We start from the raw sequence: 18439 nt of genomic DNA on the forward strand, positions 1-18439 counted from the left end.
CGCAGCAGAATCCAGCATATCTAAAGTTTCTTTGCAGAATATACAAGTATACAATTTTGCCTTTATTTTCATTTTGTACCATTATATCCAGCAGTAGCTTTCCGACCAATCGAGCTTACTCATTCATCTCGGCTTCTAATGAGATCAAGTAAGGGCGCTCTCGTTGGAGCATTTTGATGCCTTCATCCTTGATTTTTCGGGCAGACTGTGTCAACGGACATTCCCCATTGAATATAGAACTGTTGATTGCGATTTGTTCAAAGTCACGAATCACTTCGTTCACAGACCTATATTGCAAGTGTGTGATTTTCTAAAAAATGGACAAAGGGGGTGAGAGAAGAGTCAGACAGGGACAAACAGACAAATAGAAGAGGACGATGAATTATACTTACATCTCGCATCATTTCCAACGTCATTGGATTGGGGATTCTGTTGTTGTAACCAGGAATACGAGGAACTTGCAAAAAGTCAAAGGCTCGAGGATGAGATAGCATGGCTTTGATGATGTCTTCCAACTTGTTGTGAAAGTTGATTGTTGGATTGGATCGACGTTGGCCATAAGATCGACGAGGAGCTAACGACGGGCCGTCATCATCAACAGTATTCCTGTGAGAGTTTAAGGTGATGAATATCAACCGGAGCACTCAAGCTCAACCTGACTATTAGAAACATGATTTACCTTCGTCTTTTGCCACCTGTAGAGGTACCAGCTTCTGAGAATGAAGAGCGAAGAGTCGTGGCTGTTTGTAGAGGTACACCATCATGATCAACTTCTCCAGTGGTTTGTAAGTCATCCATAATTTGTCTCAAAGCTGCACGTTGGTCAGCAGGACTACAAGTGACACGGTCGAGAGTTAAACAACTATTTCTCGGGAGATCAAATCGGAAAATCATGGTACCTGGCTTCTGCGGGAATCTGACCTCTATACTTCATATACAAAGCGATGACTTGAGGATCTTGGACCACTTCACTCTGCCAACTTGTTGCGCCATAATTATCACGAATCTGGTTAAAAGACAACAGTTTTCAGTACTCGACAATATCCAACACCAAGTCACCAAGTAACTTACTCGTCGTTTGATAAACAAGGTCTTGCCCTTGGTGAATCCACGGCTTCCATCTTGAGAACCAGCTGGTGACATAGGACCACCACTACCATATGCACCACCCATAAACGTAGGAGATGTTGGGCCAGGTGGAGATGATGCACCAGAGTAACCACCCATTTGTCTTCGTCGCTCTGTTTCTTCATCTTGCCACTGCTTACGAGCTGACGTTGTAGCAGCATTGTACTGAGTGGCGGTTTGCATATTCACATCATCCAATTCTGGTTCTATTGCAGAGGACAGTGTGCGAATTTGATTTTGCCACACAGTCTTGATCTGTCAAACAATAAAAGAGCTGCATTAAGACCGAGTCTCACGCATCGAAATTCCCTGAGTCGAATCCCACTTACAAAGTCCTGATAGATAGTTTGCTCCGTGGCGACAGAATACTTTGCATTTGGTCGAGCCTTTGAGACTCCACGACCTTGTGCGTCACTCAAACTCTCACCGGGCCTCAGAAATACTTCTTTTGCAGAAGTTCGTATGAAACTGAAACCCTCACCACGACCTGTTGGATCACCTGCACCATGTAATTTGACTCTAGCCTTGTTCTACGAAAAAATCCATATTGGTTTAGTCACTCAAGAAAGGCGGGTTTATATTCGATTTATCTCACCTGAGCAGCCAATCGGAATGTCTTGGTAAGAGCCCATGGTGCGATCTGGAGTTGTAGGTCTGTAGTTGCTCCTTCCTCCTTGTCGTCGTCGTCATCGTCGTCATCATCATCCTTGTCATTATCTTTCTTTCTGGACATGCTGACACCGCAATCATTCAACCATTGAACCCATGCTCGAGCTGATTCGACGAGACAAACCTAGTGTGAAGACGGATTTGAATATATTTAGACGGTGAATTCAACCAAAAACCAAACTTGTTGACCTTACATGGTTTGGTGACAATTGACGAAAATAATCTTCAGGTATTTCATCTTTGGGAAGACTTTCGTCCAATTCATAGACACCATCTGTTGCGGCTTTCCTGCTGAATTTGGCAAAGCCCTAGAGTAAAAAGTGAGCAAATAAAGCCGTTTTCTGGGTGGAGAGGATGTTTTTCGGATGAAGGCTCAAATCAAAACTGACCTTGAATCGTTGACGTAACTGTGCCTCAGCAGTGCCTGGAAAAGCTCTCAGTAATGCTGAAGTCTTGTTAGGCTCACCAGTCACACGATTCTTGATAGACTGGCGATACATCCATAACTACATAGGAAATTTGATTTTTCTAGCTTTGAGGTCTCTCCTCGGGAGTGGGAATGTCAGTTCATCAGTAAATACCTGCATGTGATATTTCACCATGTTCAACATCTTGCGACCACGTGGCTTAGGTACATCCACTTGAGCAAACGTTTGACCAACGACAAAAGTTGTAGGCAACTCTCGAATATAGTATTTGGGGCTCTTGTAGTCATCCTTGCCAAACGTGCTCGTACTAGGACATGCATGGTTAGCGCAGAGATTGCAACTCATGAAGACCAATGCCGAACAGCGAAACAGCTTTACACATACCGAATGAGAAGAAAATCAGTTGCATGAGGCGTGTGAGGGAATACGGGAGCTCGCAAGAGTTCAGTGTACAAGGTTTGGATAGTTTGACCTTGTTCAACTTGACCAAAGCTTTCAAATGGAGATGTATCTGTAGGTTCCAACAGTTTCGGTTCACCAATCGGTAACTAGGATTATAGAGTGAGAAGTCGGTCAAGTGAGTTTTAGACGCACATCAACAATATGTTACATCAGGGACAGTGGTATCTCTTTCATCAATCTTGCGATAATAGTTCTGGATCAAGGCACCCATTCCAGTGTTCATCATAATTGGTGGATATTCTTCCTACAAACAGCAAATTCGTGTCAGTGTCGAAATAATTGATACAGAATTGAAAAACCCAAACAGCATTCCGTACTGTGTACTCCAGCAATATGTAATCGGAACCATCTTTCAAAGTCAATTCTGTAGAGCTCTGTGGTACGACGGCATCCTTCTTTTTGTTCTTCTTGGCTCGATTCTTGACTCTCGAAAAAGTGATGGGCTCGGTGACAGATACATTGAAAGCTGGACGATGGAAATGTCGTAGTTCCTTGACTGTACGTGCTGTTTTGAACTTGTTATTTTCAAAAAGCAGTGTCAGATGTGCATTGTTTCATGCGGCTTCTGAAATGAAACAAACTTACGTAGGGATACTGCAATCTGATGGCAGGCACTGAGTGCTGTAAGACAGCTGGACCTACAATTTGTCTGATGGTTCCTTGCTTTACATCGTAGGACGAATATTCATGGTCATTCGAGATGTTGAATTTGTCGACTCGTGTGATACCAGCATCCGTCTAGATTGGCAGGAAGAATCGAAGTCAGCAAATTTGTGTAAGAAATGTGGGGAAGTCTTACATGAACGGCTCTGACACTGGTTCGAAGCTCTTGGGTCACTAAGTTGAACATTCACAGTTGAGTTCTACACTTGTTGTGATATCGAAAGCAGGAGCTTTGATTGTTACCTGCAGTATTACTGTTTGTGATTCGATCGGCTCTCCGTAACTTGACAAGTCTTTCCTGAGCAACATTCTCGTCCCATATGATGGAATCCTCCCAATTTATATCGTGTAGAGACGTATTTCGAAAGAAACGGTTTGCAACCTGACTATTGAGAACATTCGTGAGAAGATATGAGATTCGTATTGGAATGTTAAGGTACTTTACTTACGGATTGACAGAGAATTCGACTTGTTTGCCGTCTTCCAGTTCACTTAGTGCCAAATCCCACTCATCCAGCTCGACCAACTCAAAGTCGTCCACTGGCTGAGCCTTTGTCTGCGGAAAGATCAAGCGAGTTAACAATAGTGACTGGTTTTGAATGGAGTTTTGATGTTTGAACGAACCACGAGCATAGAAGATTCTTCACTTGATGGGTCTCTGTTCATATCTGGAATGACTTCATCATCGTCTTCTTCAGGGACTTGGCCATGAAACGGTAAGCTCAAAGCTTCACGTTCATCGTTATCAATACGAAACTGGTTGTCCATTCGCACTCTTCGGACTGGCCTTTTTTCCTTTGACTTGAGAACATATCGAGTACCAAATGCCTCTGAGAATCGTACATTCTCATGACTCTGCTGTATGTGAGGGGGTGCATATCCATTCACTTGGCCTGATATCTGTTGCTGAACCATCGGAACCGGCATGGGGAAAAGAGGTTGAGATAGTGGAGTTGTATATGGTAAGTATGATTGTCGAGGAGGACGTGCATCTGTTGGGTCATCAATCAATTCAGTTTCTGCACTATAATCCGTCGCATCTAGAGTGACAGAGTGAGATAGATACCACCAAATGTAGAGGTATTGCGAGTATGAGAAGCACGACATTTGGTGAAAATCGAAAGGTTCAAATGAGGGCTGAAACTGACTTGCCTGGTCGTGGAAGCACCGTGCCAGGGGCAGCTGATGTTGATGTTTGATTTTCGCCAGCAAAGAGCCTATCTGCGCCGAGGAAGCCCTGCAAGTAAGCTCCAGATTGTTCATCACGTAGAGAATCGGTCAATTCCTAAGAGTTGAATCAAGTGTCTATTAAATACATCGTTCATCGTCGCTTTGCCAAATCAACAACAACTAGAGTAAGCTTACTCGAGGCAAATCAGCAGTATTTTCAAAGATAACAGACAGGCCGACATTGGAAGACATTATTTGACCTTGTACGCTATGGGCTTCTCCAACCGTCGTCGTCAATATTGTCTGTTGCCTTGATCTGAGAAAGCTGAGATTTTCGATTTTCGGAGCTCAGTGAAACAAACGCTTTTCAACGTGTCTGACTGTAATCTTGATCTTTATAGTGTCTTATAACGAGATTAGTCGTCTCGATGAATCCATTGACACGTGTTTCATATAGCCAGCCTCCCATCAACGTGCTTTACCGAATACCCTTCTCAAGCTCGATGAGGCGTTCTTTCTCTGGAATTCCTCATGCATCAGTGATTCAAACCACTTCTTCAAGTACGGATCTGCAAGCTAAAGATCCTGTTGATGTGTCGTCCTCATCATCAATATCACCAAAACGTCTTGCCATTGTGCCATCGGAGATCCACACGGCTATTGAAGCCATTCTAAAAGGTACCTGGTTGTGTTGTATCACCACTGTGCTTTTGCTGACGATCTCGTCGCTATATGCTTAGACTCTAGCAACAAAGCACTCAAAGACGATCTGGCCTTTTTGGATGCTCGCCTCTATGCTGGACAGGCTACCAATGCTAGATCTCGGGAGTTGGGTAATAGCGTTTGAATCATGTCTTGTTTTCCTCCGTCCTCTCAAATCTGACTATTCGTTACAGATCCAAGTCGTGACATTGTGCAATATAGCCAACGAGATGTAATGGCATATGTCGCAGGACGCTTGGTGGGAGCTTATGTGGCCATGAACCACGTTTTACAGCAATTGATGAGAAGATCGCCCGATTTTGCACCAAAGCATATACTGGACTTTGGATGCGGCCCTGGAACAGCTATATGGTGCGTTTTCGGTTCTCTTTCTTCGTTGCCAGCATTCGCTTACATTATGAAGGATGATAGGGCCTGTAGAGAGTTTTGGAATGTTGATAAATATACAGCTGTAGACTCGTCATCTGTAATGTTAAAGACATTGGAAGACATGTCAGGTACTTGACATTGCTTGCACTCGCTCTGGTTTCTATATCTCAACATATGTGTTATGTCGATAGAAAAGCTTCCAGGATCCCCAATAGCTGTAGAGAAGCGTATTCCAATGGTGAAGTTTCTATGTTTTTCAGAAACTTGTTGATCATAACTTTTCAACCAGCTTTGGCCTTTTAAAGGATGCGCAAGCTGATTTGGTCTTGTGTGCGTTTACTTTGAACGAATTCTCAGATGTCAGCTCAAGAGCTCGTATAGTAGACTCGTTATGGAAGGCAACATCCGACACGTTGGTAAAGTCAACACCTTTCACATGAAACAAACTAGATGTACATATTGTCAACACTTTCTCTATTATGTTTAAAAGGTCTTGTTGGAATCTGGGACCCCATCTGGGTTCAAGCTTACTGAAACTGCCCGAGCTCAGATTCTACAAAAGCCGGATCCTGCACATGTTCTTGCACCTGTGAGTTCTCTTTGAAAGCATCTACGTATGAGCATGAGGCATATTCAGATTATTCAATCTGCTCTAGTGTCCACATGAATATGCCTGTCCCATGGTGAAATCAAAGTCATGGTGTCACTTCCCACAAAAGTTTCAGCTCAATCGCCGTCTGGTAAGCCAATCTCATACATTCGCCACCAACAAAGCTCAATCAGTAACATGAGATTTATCTTGTATGATAGCGGCTTCTACAAAATGCAAATGAGTCATGGGACACAGTCAAGTTCTCATATGTTATCCTTCGCAAGGGGGTGTTGCCTTCCAGTTTAGAAGAAGCACGTCGACCAGTCTTGAATGCAGCCCCAATGAAAAAACATGGTCATGTCATACTAGATTATTGCTCTACAGCTGGACAATTGGAACGGACTGTAATTAGTAAGAGCAAAGGCAAGTTGGAATACGCTGCTGCTAGAAAGTCTAGTTGGGGCGATGTAATGGACTTCAAGAGGTCGATTTCAAAATAATGTAAGCTAGAGGCTGCTGTAGCACGTAGTGCTTTCGAGCGTGTACAAATTAAGGCAACGAAAACTGCACATTCGAGATAATTGAGCAACACGTATCGGAGTGCGTATATTTGGCGTATATTCGTATTTTGGTTTATTGCGATGCCGCTCTAGGTTCAGCGTCAGTTCTTGTCCGAGTCTGATGAGGAAATAGATTTGCAAAGTAGCAAATGGAGGGCAGGTGACATGGGAACGCCCATTTTAACAAGAGAGCTCTATGAGTTGGAATTCCTTACTAATAGCTCCTCATCACACGGTACAGGCCCATCGGGACAAGAACCTGATGAATTACAGGAAGGGCAAGGCTATGCAGCAGAGGTAGCATTATTCTGTCAAGACAAGAAGCACGTAACTGCTCCACCTGATAAGTGTGTAAACGCATCTCTTTCCACACTGATTGCTTTTATTCAATGAAAACTGTCGACATCACCTAACAAGCATCCAATTTTGGCCAGATGACTTAGATGGTATGGTTGGTTGGTAATGGCAAATATGGGTATTGTTCAAGTGGACATCCGAGTTGATAAATTTGTGTGGAAGAAGGTCAATGGGAAGAAGCTGTGGTGGTGTGTCGGCCTGGAGTCCTGTATTATGGTCAAAGATACCGAGGCTCTAGACAAGTACAAGCAATCCATCTACTTGCTGAAAACTGGTTTGATTTCGTTAGTCAATTGTCTTTTTGAAAAAACACTAAACTATCGTCGCTCATCACATCCATCTTTACAACCTTTTACTTGTCTGACTAGTTTAAACGGTCTGGTTCATTGTTTGAAATATCTGTACAAAGCAAAAACAAGCGAAATTCATTTTTTTAGTGGTTTTAACAAGAATAATGCCTTTTCTAAGTTTTCAATTGCAGAATTTACATCATCATATTGCAAAGCTGATATGGCAAACTTGGCCATTTTTTGAGCATTCTGGATAGCTTTGTGATCCATTTGGAAGGCGTCGGACAATGTACTAGCTAATGCAAATATTCATAATAATGTTAGTAACAGCCTGCTGTAGTATAATTCCCATTCTGCAGTAAGCAGACCAGACAGAACGAAGCATCAAATTCTACATACCACCACTGCCAGGATCTAAAGGAGCCGACGCAGGCCGTGTGGCAGGACGTGCAGCTTGAGCCCATGGGTCAGATGGTGCGGAGGGTGTAGGATTATAATTGCTATTGTTATTATTGCCATAACTTTGGTTGTTGGGTTGCTGTGGCCGTGATGGCATTGGAGGAGATTGGTTCCATGGATCCACGGGACGACTATTATAAGAGGCATCATTCGGTGGAGGAGGTTGGTTGTATGAGGTTGCTGGTGGTGGCAAGTAGGGATTACTATTATTGTTATTATAGCCTGTCGGCAATAGAGATGGAGGCGATGGAAAAGTTGGTGACGTTGGTGTTGATCCATATGGTCCTGGCATTTGAGGTGGTGCAAATGAACCTCCCGGTTGCTCTTGAGGAGTGCCATATGAGGTACTAGCAAAGGAAGCATTACTTGGCTGGTGCTCTAGTGTATGACTACTTATTGGTTGACCAAATGAATCTGGCATTCCAGTAGGGTCCGATTGGCCAAATGTATCCTGTGGTCCAGTTGGATCAGGAGCACCCTCAGGGTCTTGTTGTTCTCCACCAGGTGGGCCAGCTTCTGGGACTCTTCCTTCTCTTAATGCCTTCATGATGTCTGCTGCCTTGTACTTTGAGTACTTTATCTTTTCCTCAATCTAGTTTATAAATTTACAATGTTATTATCCCGGAACGCTAAGGACAGGCGGCAAGTGGCACTTTACTTCTCCGTCCAACTCTCCAAAGGTCCGTAGTAATTCCAAAAACAGGGAGGCAGCGAGAAAGGTCTTTGCAGTTTTCCTAAATTTGTGTGGGGTTGGAAATCTGGAAATATTTGTCGTGAAATATGTTGAGACTTGCTTGGAAGCCTTTCCCGCACGATCTTCATTGTCTGCATTCAGAAATATCTTTAGGGCAAAGTTTTCGACATGTGCGAATCCTACGACATCATTTGAGAGAGCTTCGCTATTTGACAATTGCTTCTTTTCCTAATAGGCGATCAAGAAAATCTGTAAGATACGAGGTAGAGCGCGAAAAACGGAGAAAATTGCTGACTTGTTCTAGAGTATCCATAAGAGCTAGCGCAAAGCTCTTTCCTTCCTTGGACTTTGTGCCCTTTTCGATAGCGAGTTTGACGGCATAGTATTTGCCTAAAGCCAAGGTTGATGAGAGTGTGTCTTTCGAAGGAGGAATCGTTCCATCACATCGTATCGAGTTCAGGTTGGGAATTGGCTGTCCCTAAGCGACATGACGAGGAGTCAACGTACAGTAGTAGGAGACGACAGGTTCGCGCTGGGCCAATTCCAGACTCCTTTGCAAATATGGAGCGATATGCTTTAGTTCCTCTGGAACAGGAGGGGATTGCGATGCCATTACGAGATTGCAGATGTTTCAGTCTGAGATGATATTGGCTGGAAAAGAAGCGAATCAGAATACGAGTGTGCAATCCATGTAAATATTTCCGATATAATGCAATAATATAAATCATGGTCTCCTTCACATGCCTCACAGTCATTGTCGCAATCAAATAGTTCCAACTTACATTCGGATCCAAGATGGCAAAGAAGAGGAGTAGAGCCCAGATGAGTACTCCGGACAACGACCACGTAGCTAGTGGTGCTAATGCTGGCAATGATACAAGTCAAGCTGGTGGGTTGTTTGCTCCGTTTGCTAAGATGGTGAAGAGAGTTGTTGGGATCTTCAAACCATCGCGATATAATGCAGACTCTGTTAATAATATTATCGCAAATGGTACGTTTTCGCCTTGTTTGCTTCAACAGTCTGCCCTGTTTTTGCTCGACATTAAAAGACTGCGAGAATCAAATCGTTCGGTCCTTTTGATTGAGCCAACACTGTCTGATGAATCGCAATCTTTATTAGAATCAAATCATGTTCATCCTATCGAATATCATATTCCTCACGTCGATTACAATCCAAACACCGATAAAGACACCTCGAATAGTCACAGTCCCGATCAACCCATACAATCAATCTATCCAAATCCTTCAATAATATCGGATTTTTTGCCACCATCATCTCCAGTAGCACCACCATCATCAGCTCTAGCCATTCAGCCACCCGAAGGTCCAACTGATGTGACAAAGCGTACTGCTCCAGACCCCAAGAGATTCTCCAAAAGGATTCAAAAGGGCAAAGAAAAAGCTCAATCTACCCAATACAGCCCTCTGAACGTTATTGCTACTGCCTCTACTATTGATAGTGCTAGTACCAATGTCGCGAGTTCCACCACCAGTAATGGAGCGAGCACGGCAACCACTACCAATGCTCCTTCAACAATACCAGAAGCACCTGTAATGCCCACGACTCTCTTTGATGGAGAAAGACGAGACTATACTTCGTATTCAAAAGGAGGCATCACATTGCTAGACAGAGAGGTTTGTCTTCTGCTTCATATCCTTCCTAGACTTCAGTGTCGCTTGACAGAGTCTGACTCTTAAACCTGAATCTTTTGCAATTGGAAAATAGAAGGAAAAGCGAAAGGCGCAAGCCTTGAACACCCTTTACAAATCATACTTGCCTTCATTCGCAACTTCAAAGCAGCTAGGTACCCAAGTCTGTCATTCACAACGCCACTATCAGAACCGTTAACAATTACTTGTTGATTCGTCAATCAGGCTTTGACCGCCCGCAAGAGGACTTTGATAGTGAGCTGTTGAGGTTTTCGAGAAGAACTTCATACACTGACGTGTTTACTCCAGGTTTTGTGGATTACCAAGTCCAGTTGATCAACGAAAGGAGAAAGAAAGCTGTGGTATGGATCTTTTGAAGAGAGGTGTTCGACAGTTTATCTTCTACTTCTCTGACACGTCCTTGTTTTAGCCATTGGCCACAATCAAAATGCCCGAATTATTATCCAACTTGAATGCGTGAGTTCCTGTAGCATTTGGCATTAACCATTCTCGATCCTCTTTGTAAACACCTCCATTTGCTTCCATTAGGCAACCATCTTTTGCAACTCCCATTAGCCAAGTGGCGCGTATCTTTCAAACACCTGCCAGCGAGTTGGCGCGAGAGCCATTATGGATTCGTGATTTGAGAAAGAAAGCTGAATCGATAGAGAGGTAATCTCACTTTCCCATATCTCACTTTTCTTCTTACACTCGTTCAGCACACTCATTTACCACTTTTACCTTGTTCATTTAGAGCTGACATCTCTCTCAAGGGTGGAGAACTTGCCTTGCAGTACATTAGCAAACTTGAGGCCCAAGAAGACGAGCGTGATGCTGAGGTGATTAAAAGCTGCATCTTTCTATGGGCTTTTGTTTGCATGCAAAGCTAACTCTTGTCTTTCGTAATCAGATTGAACTACTGCGCAAATCTTCACGTGTAAGTTCTTTTGACACGACTCATATTGGATCTTGTTTACTAAATTGATATCTGAACTTAGGCACGTCCACGCAGACCTGAGAATTTTCCCATTCTCACATCAGAACAAGATTCAAAGGTGAAACCAGTAAGCAACAGTCTTATTGACCTCAGGTCTTGTCACTAAATCTAGTAAATGCCCAGGTGAAGAGCTTACTGGCTGCAGGTCCAGATCGAGAAGTCATCAATAAGTTCAACATTGACCTGAAAAAGAGTGATCTTGCAACACTCAGAGGCACAGAGTGGTTGAATGACGAGGTAAGAGCAGCTCCTTATCTAATTTTACTCGAAGCTGTCTGGGCCAGGCGAGTGTACTGAATTTTTCACACTTTTTTGCATGCTAGGTTATCAACTTTTATGGAGCCATGATCATGGATCGATCCAAACAGAGCATTGGGAAACTTCCCAAAATCCACTTCTACAACTCATTTTTTTACGAGTTTCTGGAAAGGAGTGGGTATGAGAAGGTCAAGAAATGGAGTAAAAAGGTAGGTACTTTCTTACGCATTTCCTATCTTTTTTGTTTATGTCTTAACGTTTCCGTCACCAAATGATACAGGTTAAACCATCCTTCTGGGAACAAGATTACATCATGTTTCCTGTACACTTGGGCATGCATTGGTGTTGTGGCATGATCAACTTGAAGAAGCAACGAATCGAATATTATGACTCGATGCATGGTGGTAATGACCAGTTTTTCAAGGCAAGTAGTGTGTTTTGTTGTAAAGCACTTTTTCAGCGTCTTCATTTATAATTGATCTAGTTGATACGAATGTACTTGGATCAAGAATCCCAAAACACAAAAAAAGTGCCCTTTGATTTCACTGGTTGGCAGGACTATTGTCCTAAAAGCATCCCTGTACAAATGAATGGCTATGATTGTGGAGTATTTACTTGTATGGTAAGGACGATGTATTCTTTCAGTACTTTGGGGGTTTTTTCTCGCAGAGGACAATTGCCTTCTCACTCCAAACATGTTTCTTTTCTTCACAGTTTGCCGAATATCTAGCAAGGGAAGAAGAATTCGATTTTGTCCAAAACGACATGCCCGATCTACGTAAACGTGTCGTATACGAGCTCTCGACTGCCACTCTACTCCTCTAAATCATAAATAAAATTGCATATTTTGTAGAAAGTCTGGAAGAATCTATATATTCCTTATTGAATGGCTCTAGATTCTTACAAACTCTACTCTTGCTCTTGTTTCGTTGCAGTCGGTTTACTGTCATTGATAAAACTCGTGCAATTTCCTCCTGATGCCACTGAACTTATCATGCAAATCTCGACGTAAATTGGGTGTCACCATGATGCGAGCAATAATTTGATCGACTTCAGGAGCAGGTAAATCCTCCCTATTTGTCACATAAGAAGGGAGGATCAAGACACACATAGAAAAAGATGCATAGACAATATTTTGACAAGTACCTCTTCTCACTTCGTCGCTCAATAGCATGCAGCCATGACTCCAACACCACGCAAAATTCAGAAAGCAGAAATTGCTGTGCGTCATCTGAAGACCATGGGTATACCTAGTCGATTACAAATAGACGTACAAAATTAGCGTTGCTGGATGGAGGTTGAAGACGCTTCTGAAATTTTAATGATTGCATACCTTGGAATCGTACAATTCGTAGAATTGCTGGTACACTGCTCGTATCGGAATATCAGGACCAGATAATGCCCGTATGACCCATCCAGGTGGAGCTACTTGACGATTCTGGTAATTGAGTTCCTCGAGATCTGAAATCAAGAAACCTAGTACATCGATTATTAGCCAAAGTGTTGAGCAGACAACAAGCTATAAACCTTGGGAGACGAAAAATGCCGAGCAAACTTTACCAAGAGGAAAAACGTATTCATCTGGCATCAGACGCTTGCTCAAAGCATTGATTGTGGTACAGAGCCTTTCATACGTAACTGTGGAATTGGGTGGCCCAGCTAGAAAACGAATGAAAGTTGGTTTATAGACGAAGAGTCAGAGAGAGCTATCTAATGTAACATACCAGTATCTATCACCGAGCGCCAAATCTGACGTATATGTTGAATATCACGCTTTCCAGCAGCATGGAAGATTAAAAGCGTTTGGACATTCAGCGAGAAAGGCTTGACAATTCCATTCCACAACTAAGAGAAAAACACCAAAATTCAAACTCTGACCCAGTTCTCCTGGGGTCAAGGTATGTATGAGATACTCACGTCGTCCAGTGACATCAACTTGAATCGACAATCATTGATGACACGTCCCAAAGTTGCTGTGGCTCTTGGATCATTTGGAGCGATGGCCGTCAAGGCTTGCAATACTTCGCCTTGGATTTCAGATACTTGCAGAGCGGCCTGTACATTATTCTTCAATGAAAGAGTTGTGATCGTAGATGTTCCGGTAGAGTTGAGATAATTCATACAAGTTGTAAAATAACCGATGCGTTTTTGAATTTCAATCGGCCTATTAGAAACTCCTGGTGAGGAATTTCAAAGCTACAGTCCTGCAAATTGGAGTTATGAGACTTACGAGTCTGATTCACCAATTTGAAACAAGACAGCAGCAGCTTCATCAAAGGCATTCAAGACCGCATATATTCTAGACAGCAGTTCAGCCTTGTCAACACTGAAACCTGGTTTGTTGAGAGTCTGTTGGAATGCAGACTCAAGATGCTCAACCAGTTGTGGTGTTCGAATCTATGATGGAGTCGAAAATAAATGGACATGCTGGACTTGCTCATGTTCAAAATAAATCTGCTTACATCAAGCAAGAGTTGTATCTTGCCCTCTGCAAACAAGTGCTCGTAAACGTATTGATGGAATAATCGATCTTGAGTTTGTAAAGCACTTTGAAGCTGTGTCCTGATATTGGCATCAGAAACTAGATTGCGCAGATGTGATTGCAAATATGTGAGACTCGAGGTCAAGAATAGTGTTAAATATACTACTCACTTGGTTGCGTCGATGTAGGGGAGAAAATAAGGCTCAAAATGAGGATATATGCCAGTTCTCGGTCAGTTGGTTGGGAACCTGGAGGCTGTCAAGAGAAAAAGAAAGCATCAAAATATCGCGATAATTTCATTTCCAAAGAAGTTTTGCCTACATGAGATCCAACTGTCAACACTTTCTGTAGAGGCGAGCCATCTTGATAGCTTGCGAATGCAAGGGCTAATTTTGTTGCTCCTACACGGCAAAAAGTCAGATTTGTACTCAGTGAATTATTGTGCAGCAAGCTAAAGCACCGTAGCAGTTTCTACCTGAGGGAAAATTGAGTGCTATATACGTTCTGCAAATATCTTCCACCTTTGCAAATTTCATGGACTTGACGGCGGTCATAAACAATCTATACGAGCAAGAGTGTCTAAGGTTCAAGCACCACAACGAGGTTGTGAATTGACTGCCTTACTGTAATGATTGACTCAGCAGGTTTCGTTGTATCTCTCCACTTGAATTCTTGGCCTTGTGCAATGCTTCCACTCCCTAGATGGTTGAAACTATTAATCAGTCCTGTCGGGGAAAGACAATTTAACCACTTTGCTACCTTGAATTGAAGTACTTCAGTCGTGGAGCAAAGTGATGGGCACTTTTGCTCAAGAGATTCACAAATCTCTTCTACCTGTGGGTTAAAATCGGTTAAAATCATGTGAGATTCGTTTTGGAGAGCAATTTAGAACGCATTCGCTTCCAGCCTACATCACGACCCAAATCAACTTCCTTCTTCACAGACGCTGCAATGAGTTCTCGAGCAATCGATACACCCTTGGGTGTCGTCACCAGTCCTTCAAAGTTAAGCTCTAATAATTCCTTTTGACGGGCTTCCGGTATACTAATGCAAGAGGGTTTTAATTTGGTTGAGTAAGTTGATGTGGCGAATCGATTGGTTCAAGCACTAACCTGGCGACCAGCAACGTGAATGAGGTCATCATCAGAGAGAGGAATTGAATGTTTTCCAGGCAAGCTCGGATCAACTTTTGAATCCTCGTCATCGACTCTGTCTCTTTCTATATGACATCCAAAAGCAAGTCAGTTTAGGTGAGATATGATGACTGAAAGTGCAGTCTCATACTTGTTGTGCATCGACATCAGCCTGATCGAGGACTTGTGGTTGGACACCAAACGCTTGGCCTACCATTGTTTTGGTGATTTGGTCAAAGTTTCTAATAGATTAGAGGTCAGGAAAAACCTATGTCGTTCAAATCATCAGAAAGCAGAATTAAAAACTTACCTGGTTACGAAGGCATCAAGGCGCTGAAGCACAGTATACACATTTGTCAATTCCTGTTCACCGAAATTGCAATCAAATTGAGGCTTGCCAGCAACAGGAGTCCTATAAATGTCATTGTCAGTATCACGCTGACAAGAAGAAAATCACGATTAATAATTGACTTACAAGGTCTTTGCAATCTTCTTCCTCCAAATGGACATGATAGACCTGGCAAAACAAAATACTAGACCATTGTGCTTCCCACTATATACAACTTCTGGTACCGCTAATGCAACACCCATACGACCGCCTGTAAGAATCGGTTGGAATTTGAGATGAGGACGCAAAGTCTTTGATCAGAGTGATTTGATTTCAATCCAAATACCTTCAAATGTGGTTGCAGAACGAGTTTGAATTATTGGTTTGCCACCTTGTTCGAAATACGTTCGTTCTGCCATCATGTAGTATCCTTGTAGAGCCGTTGAGACGTCTCCACGAGCAATTAAATGCAGAGACATGGCGCATGTTTGGTCAGAGCCATAAGACCTGGTGAATGATTCAATGTCTTTGAAATTGTAATTGTAGCTCTGTAAGTACACTTCCAAGATATCGATTGGTCTTCGTTTTGTTATAGTATAGGCGCCTAGTATTCAGAAAATTTAGTACTTTGCCGTGATTTGCCAAAACGAGCAAGGATTGACTTGCCAGTGCTAGTGAGAACTACAAATTTTCGCGGGGGCATGACTGTTTGTGTAGCAAACTCGTTCAAAGGAGTATCAATACCGACAGCCCTGAATGCTGCACCAGAGATTTCTGTAAAGGCACTAGGGACCTCCGCTAATGTCCATACACGTCCTTGTATTTGACAGTCTGACGATATTTCTGCATAGGAATTCGATCCAGTCTGATGCGAATTTGCCAAAAGTGAGTTTTAAGTTGGGAAAGATATGATAAAGAAACGTCTCCTTACACGACCGATGATGGCAACATCTGGTGAAATTCCAACCAAAACATCTGTTTCTTCTCCTGCATTAGCGGCAATTAAGACACCTGTTGAATATAGCGAGGTGTGTACATTTGGTCCAGCACTAGCATGCGTTGCTGGAGCCATGCCAAGAGGAGAAATTGGCGGGACCCACATGCGAACAGTTCGTAATGAGATTGCGCATGCAGACGCTGATGCTGCTTGTGAAACACTACCGTCCCATGACATGCGCCCAAAGTACAATCTTAACCCTACAATGCAGTTTGTGTCAGCTCATGTTCACATAAACTTTGATCCTTAGGAAATTTGGTCGTACCGACATGCGTCACAGCCATGAGGCACAATTGATGAGATTCTGTTCGCTTCAAGACGTGTAATGAGACAATCCAAAAGCTACTTGGATCAACGATGTGTGAAGAAATTGAAAGTGTTTCTAGAATTTGTTGGGTATCGTGATACAAGTTGGGTAGAGTTTGGACCTTTTGGAAGGTGTGCATGTCGGGTCCATATGTATATACCTACAACGAAAAAGTGTGAACAATTGAGTCCACGTAATAATGAATTCAGTGTTTTGCGGATTACAGTTATGATGGAATTTCCGGTCAGTGTGTAGAGGACCTTGCTTGACTCATCCAAAGCAACACCTCGAAGTGGATCTTTGCGTGTAAAAAGAAGGGGTTGAGCAAATGTTCGCAAAGCTGGATTTAAAACGTTGACAGACAGACCTTCACGTGACGGTTGTAGGAATGTGGGCATGAAATAAGAAGCAAATGATGAGCTCCTATCAATCTTCCAGCACTTGCGAGAAAGGAGTCCTTCCACAGCCTGTTGATGGAGGCTGGTCAGAATTGTCCAAGATGTTATTACGAAAGTGGCAATATTCTGACCTGGTAGACGAGTTCATACACATGCCCATTTGCTCCACATAAAAATAATCGTCCTTCACTTGTCCCGTTAATGTTTGTTATGCGTACTCCATCAGTAGGAACGGAAAATCCGGTTGGATATAGCTTCAGCTCTTTTGTGGGGCCAGAGAAGGCTACTCCAACTAGCAGTATTTCGAGAGAAGTGGCAATGACCAGTATGTATTCGATTTCTTTGATAAATATATCTAGATTAGCAAAAACGGAGTCAGACGCAGGGCCAGAATGAAGTGGTTTTTGGAAGCTAAATCAAACGAACTTTTTCGTGGCTTCACCAGGCCCACAGTACTAATCAACTGTTCTTGATCGTCCCATACTGTAAAGTCATTCCTGATTGTAATATTTGACGAGTGAGCTTTGGGATGGTGTTGACTACAGCACATGTTTGTTACCCTTTGGCGTAGTTCCATAAAAAGAGCTTATTGTCTATGGCAATCCATGCTCGTTGTAATTCCATAAGTAATCCCATGTATGAACTACTCTCTGCGTCTATGAGATAGACCATAAACGGATGTGTGAGCTGGAACATGCGCACAGGAAGGATGGCAAGAACAAGACAGATGTGAGATACATACTGTCAAAGTGATTGAGTAAAGCATCAGGCATTGGTCTGAATAGATCGTCGGATATGTGGAAGGAAGGGATGCGAGACATTGCCAAATGACTGTCCAAGTCTTGTTGCGCAAGTTGTGGAGCAGGACCTAGTAAAATAAAGAAAAAGGATGAATGACACGCCATTATAAGATAAAATACACGTAAATGCGGTGTGGTGTTGGCTGATCCCTTTGACTTACGTCGTAGTATTTCAATGAAATCGACCCATTTGTCTTTGTCCATTGAATCCAGGACAGTTCGAGCAGCCAATCTCAAGTCTTCTGTTGGCTCCATCATTGTAGAAGGCCCTTGCGCTGGAACTTGAGGTCCCAACATCGCTGGCCTATGAAACAAGCTGTTTTTCTGGATTGCGATGAAATTTGCAAACTACGTCTGCGATAGAAACAAGCGTGCAGTAATAGAAAAGAAGCCATGACGCGTCAATTTGGGGTAGAAAATAGTTAAGACTTAGTCTCGGACGTGAAGGTGTTGTTGCATTGGTAAAAAATCAACGTTTGGACGGAATATAACGAATTCGAATTGGAAGATGAGCAATACAAGTAG

At 42.8% G+C, this 18439-nt stretch overlaps 5 protein-coding genes across 5 annotated transcripts; 2 read left to right on the forward strand and 3 right to left on the reverse strand.

Moving 5' to 3' along the window:
- Nucleotides 1–115: 115 nt before the first annotated feature.
- On the reverse strand, nucleotides 116–4772 carry SmJEL517_g02938 (uncharacterized protein; the record flags this gene model as incomplete). The annotated part of the gene is made up of 20 exons (XM_031168866.1): nucleotides 116–310; nucleotides 393–606; nucleotides 680–832; nucleotides 900–1006; nucleotides 1072–1383; nucleotides 1458–1658; nucleotides 1724–1921; nucleotides 1992–2105; nucleotides 2187–2303; nucleotides 2379–2532; nucleotides 2610–2773; nucleotides 2836–2931; nucleotides 3005–3202; nucleotides 3273–3425; nucleotides 3487–3524; nucleotides 3594–3736; nucleotides 3800–3906; nucleotides 3975–4374; nucleotides 4499–4635; nucleotides 4716–4772. 20 exons carry the CDS (start codon nucleotides 4770–4772, stop codon nucleotides 116–118), a joined length of 3258 nt encoding a protein of 1085 aa, XP_031025061.1.
- Nucleotides 4773–5023: 251 nt separating this feature from the next.
- Nucleotides 5024–7157, forward strand: SmJEL517_g02939 (uncharacterized protein; the record flags this gene model as incomplete). Its single annotated transcript, XM_031168867.1, has 9 exons — nucleotides 5024–5198; nucleotides 5261–5353; nucleotides 5417–5740; nucleotides 5804–5850; nucleotides 5918–6028; nucleotides 6103–6201; nucleotides 6269–6352; nucleotides 6423–6671; nucleotides 6858–7157. The coding sequence occupies 9 exons, from the start codon at nucleotides 5024–5026 to the stop codon at nucleotides 7155–7157; spliced, it is 1482 nt and encodes a 493-aa protein (XP_031025060.1).
- Nucleotides 7158–7546: 389 nt separating this feature from the next.
- Nucleotides 7547–9177, reverse strand: SmJEL517_g02940 (uncharacterized protein; the record flags this gene model as incomplete). The annotated part of the gene is made up of 5 exons (XM_031168868.1): nucleotides 7547–7707; nucleotides 7811–8462; nucleotides 8529–8792; nucleotides 8860–8954; nucleotides 9072–9177. 5 exons carry the CDS (start codon nucleotides 9175–9177, stop codon nucleotides 7547–7549), a joined length of 1278 nt encoding a protein of 425 aa, XP_031025099.1.
- A 182-nt stretch (nucleotides 9178–9359) lies between these two features.
- On the forward strand, nucleotides 9360–12294 carry SmJEL517_g02941 (uncharacterized protein; the record flags this gene model as incomplete). Its single annotated transcript, XM_031168869.1, has 15 exons — nucleotides 9360–9555; nucleotides 9685–10199; nucleotides 10291–10369; nucleotides 10440–10576; nucleotides 10645–10691; nucleotides 10764–10886; nucleotides 10969–11053; nucleotides 11125–11151; nucleotides 11213–11269; nucleotides 11335–11448; nucleotides 11535–11678; nucleotides 11750–11873; nucleotides 11954–11964; nucleotides 12026–12091; nucleotides 12184–12294. The coding sequence occupies 15 exons, from the start codon at nucleotides 9360–9362 to the stop codon at nucleotides 12292–12294; spliced, it is 1836 nt and encodes a 611-aa protein (XP_031025100.1).
- A 121-nt stretch (nucleotides 12295–12415) lies between these two features.
- On the reverse strand, nucleotides 12416–18211 carry SmJEL517_g02942 (uncharacterized protein; the record flags this gene model as incomplete). The annotated part of the gene is made up of 29 exons (XM_031168870.1): nucleotides 12416–12542; nucleotides 12616–12719; nucleotides 12803–12945; nucleotides 13030–13128; nucleotides 13194–13314; nucleotides 13387–13633; nucleotides 13700–13866; nucleotides 13932–14050; nucleotides 14122–14206; nucleotides 14273–14352; nucleotides 14427–14512; nucleotides 14576–14649; nucleotides 14711–14785; nucleotides 14863–14995; nucleotides 15064–15170; nucleotides 15236–15326; nucleotides 15395–15496; nucleotides 15560–15683; nucleotides 15759–16016; nucleotides 16157–16277; nucleotides 16344–16609; nucleotides 16675–16876; nucleotides 16941–17014; nucleotides 17084–17183; nucleotides 17246–17469; nucleotides 17541–17611; nucleotides 17674–17770; nucleotides 17857–17982; nucleotides 18076–18211. The coding sequence occupies 29 exons, from the start codon at nucleotides 18209–18211 to the stop codon at nucleotides 12416–12418; spliced, it is 3759 nt and encodes a 1252-aa protein (XP_031025101.1).
- Nucleotides 18212–18439: the final 228 nt, after the last annotated feature.

Source organism: Synchytrium microbalum, assembly GCF_006535985.1.
Source record: "Synchytrium microbalum strain JEL517 chromosome Unknown SmJEL517_scf0014, whole genome shotgun sequence".
Lineage (NCBI taxonomy): Eukaryota > Fungi > Chytridiomycota > Chytridiomycetes > Synchytriales > Synchytriaceae > Synchytrium > Synchytrium microbalum.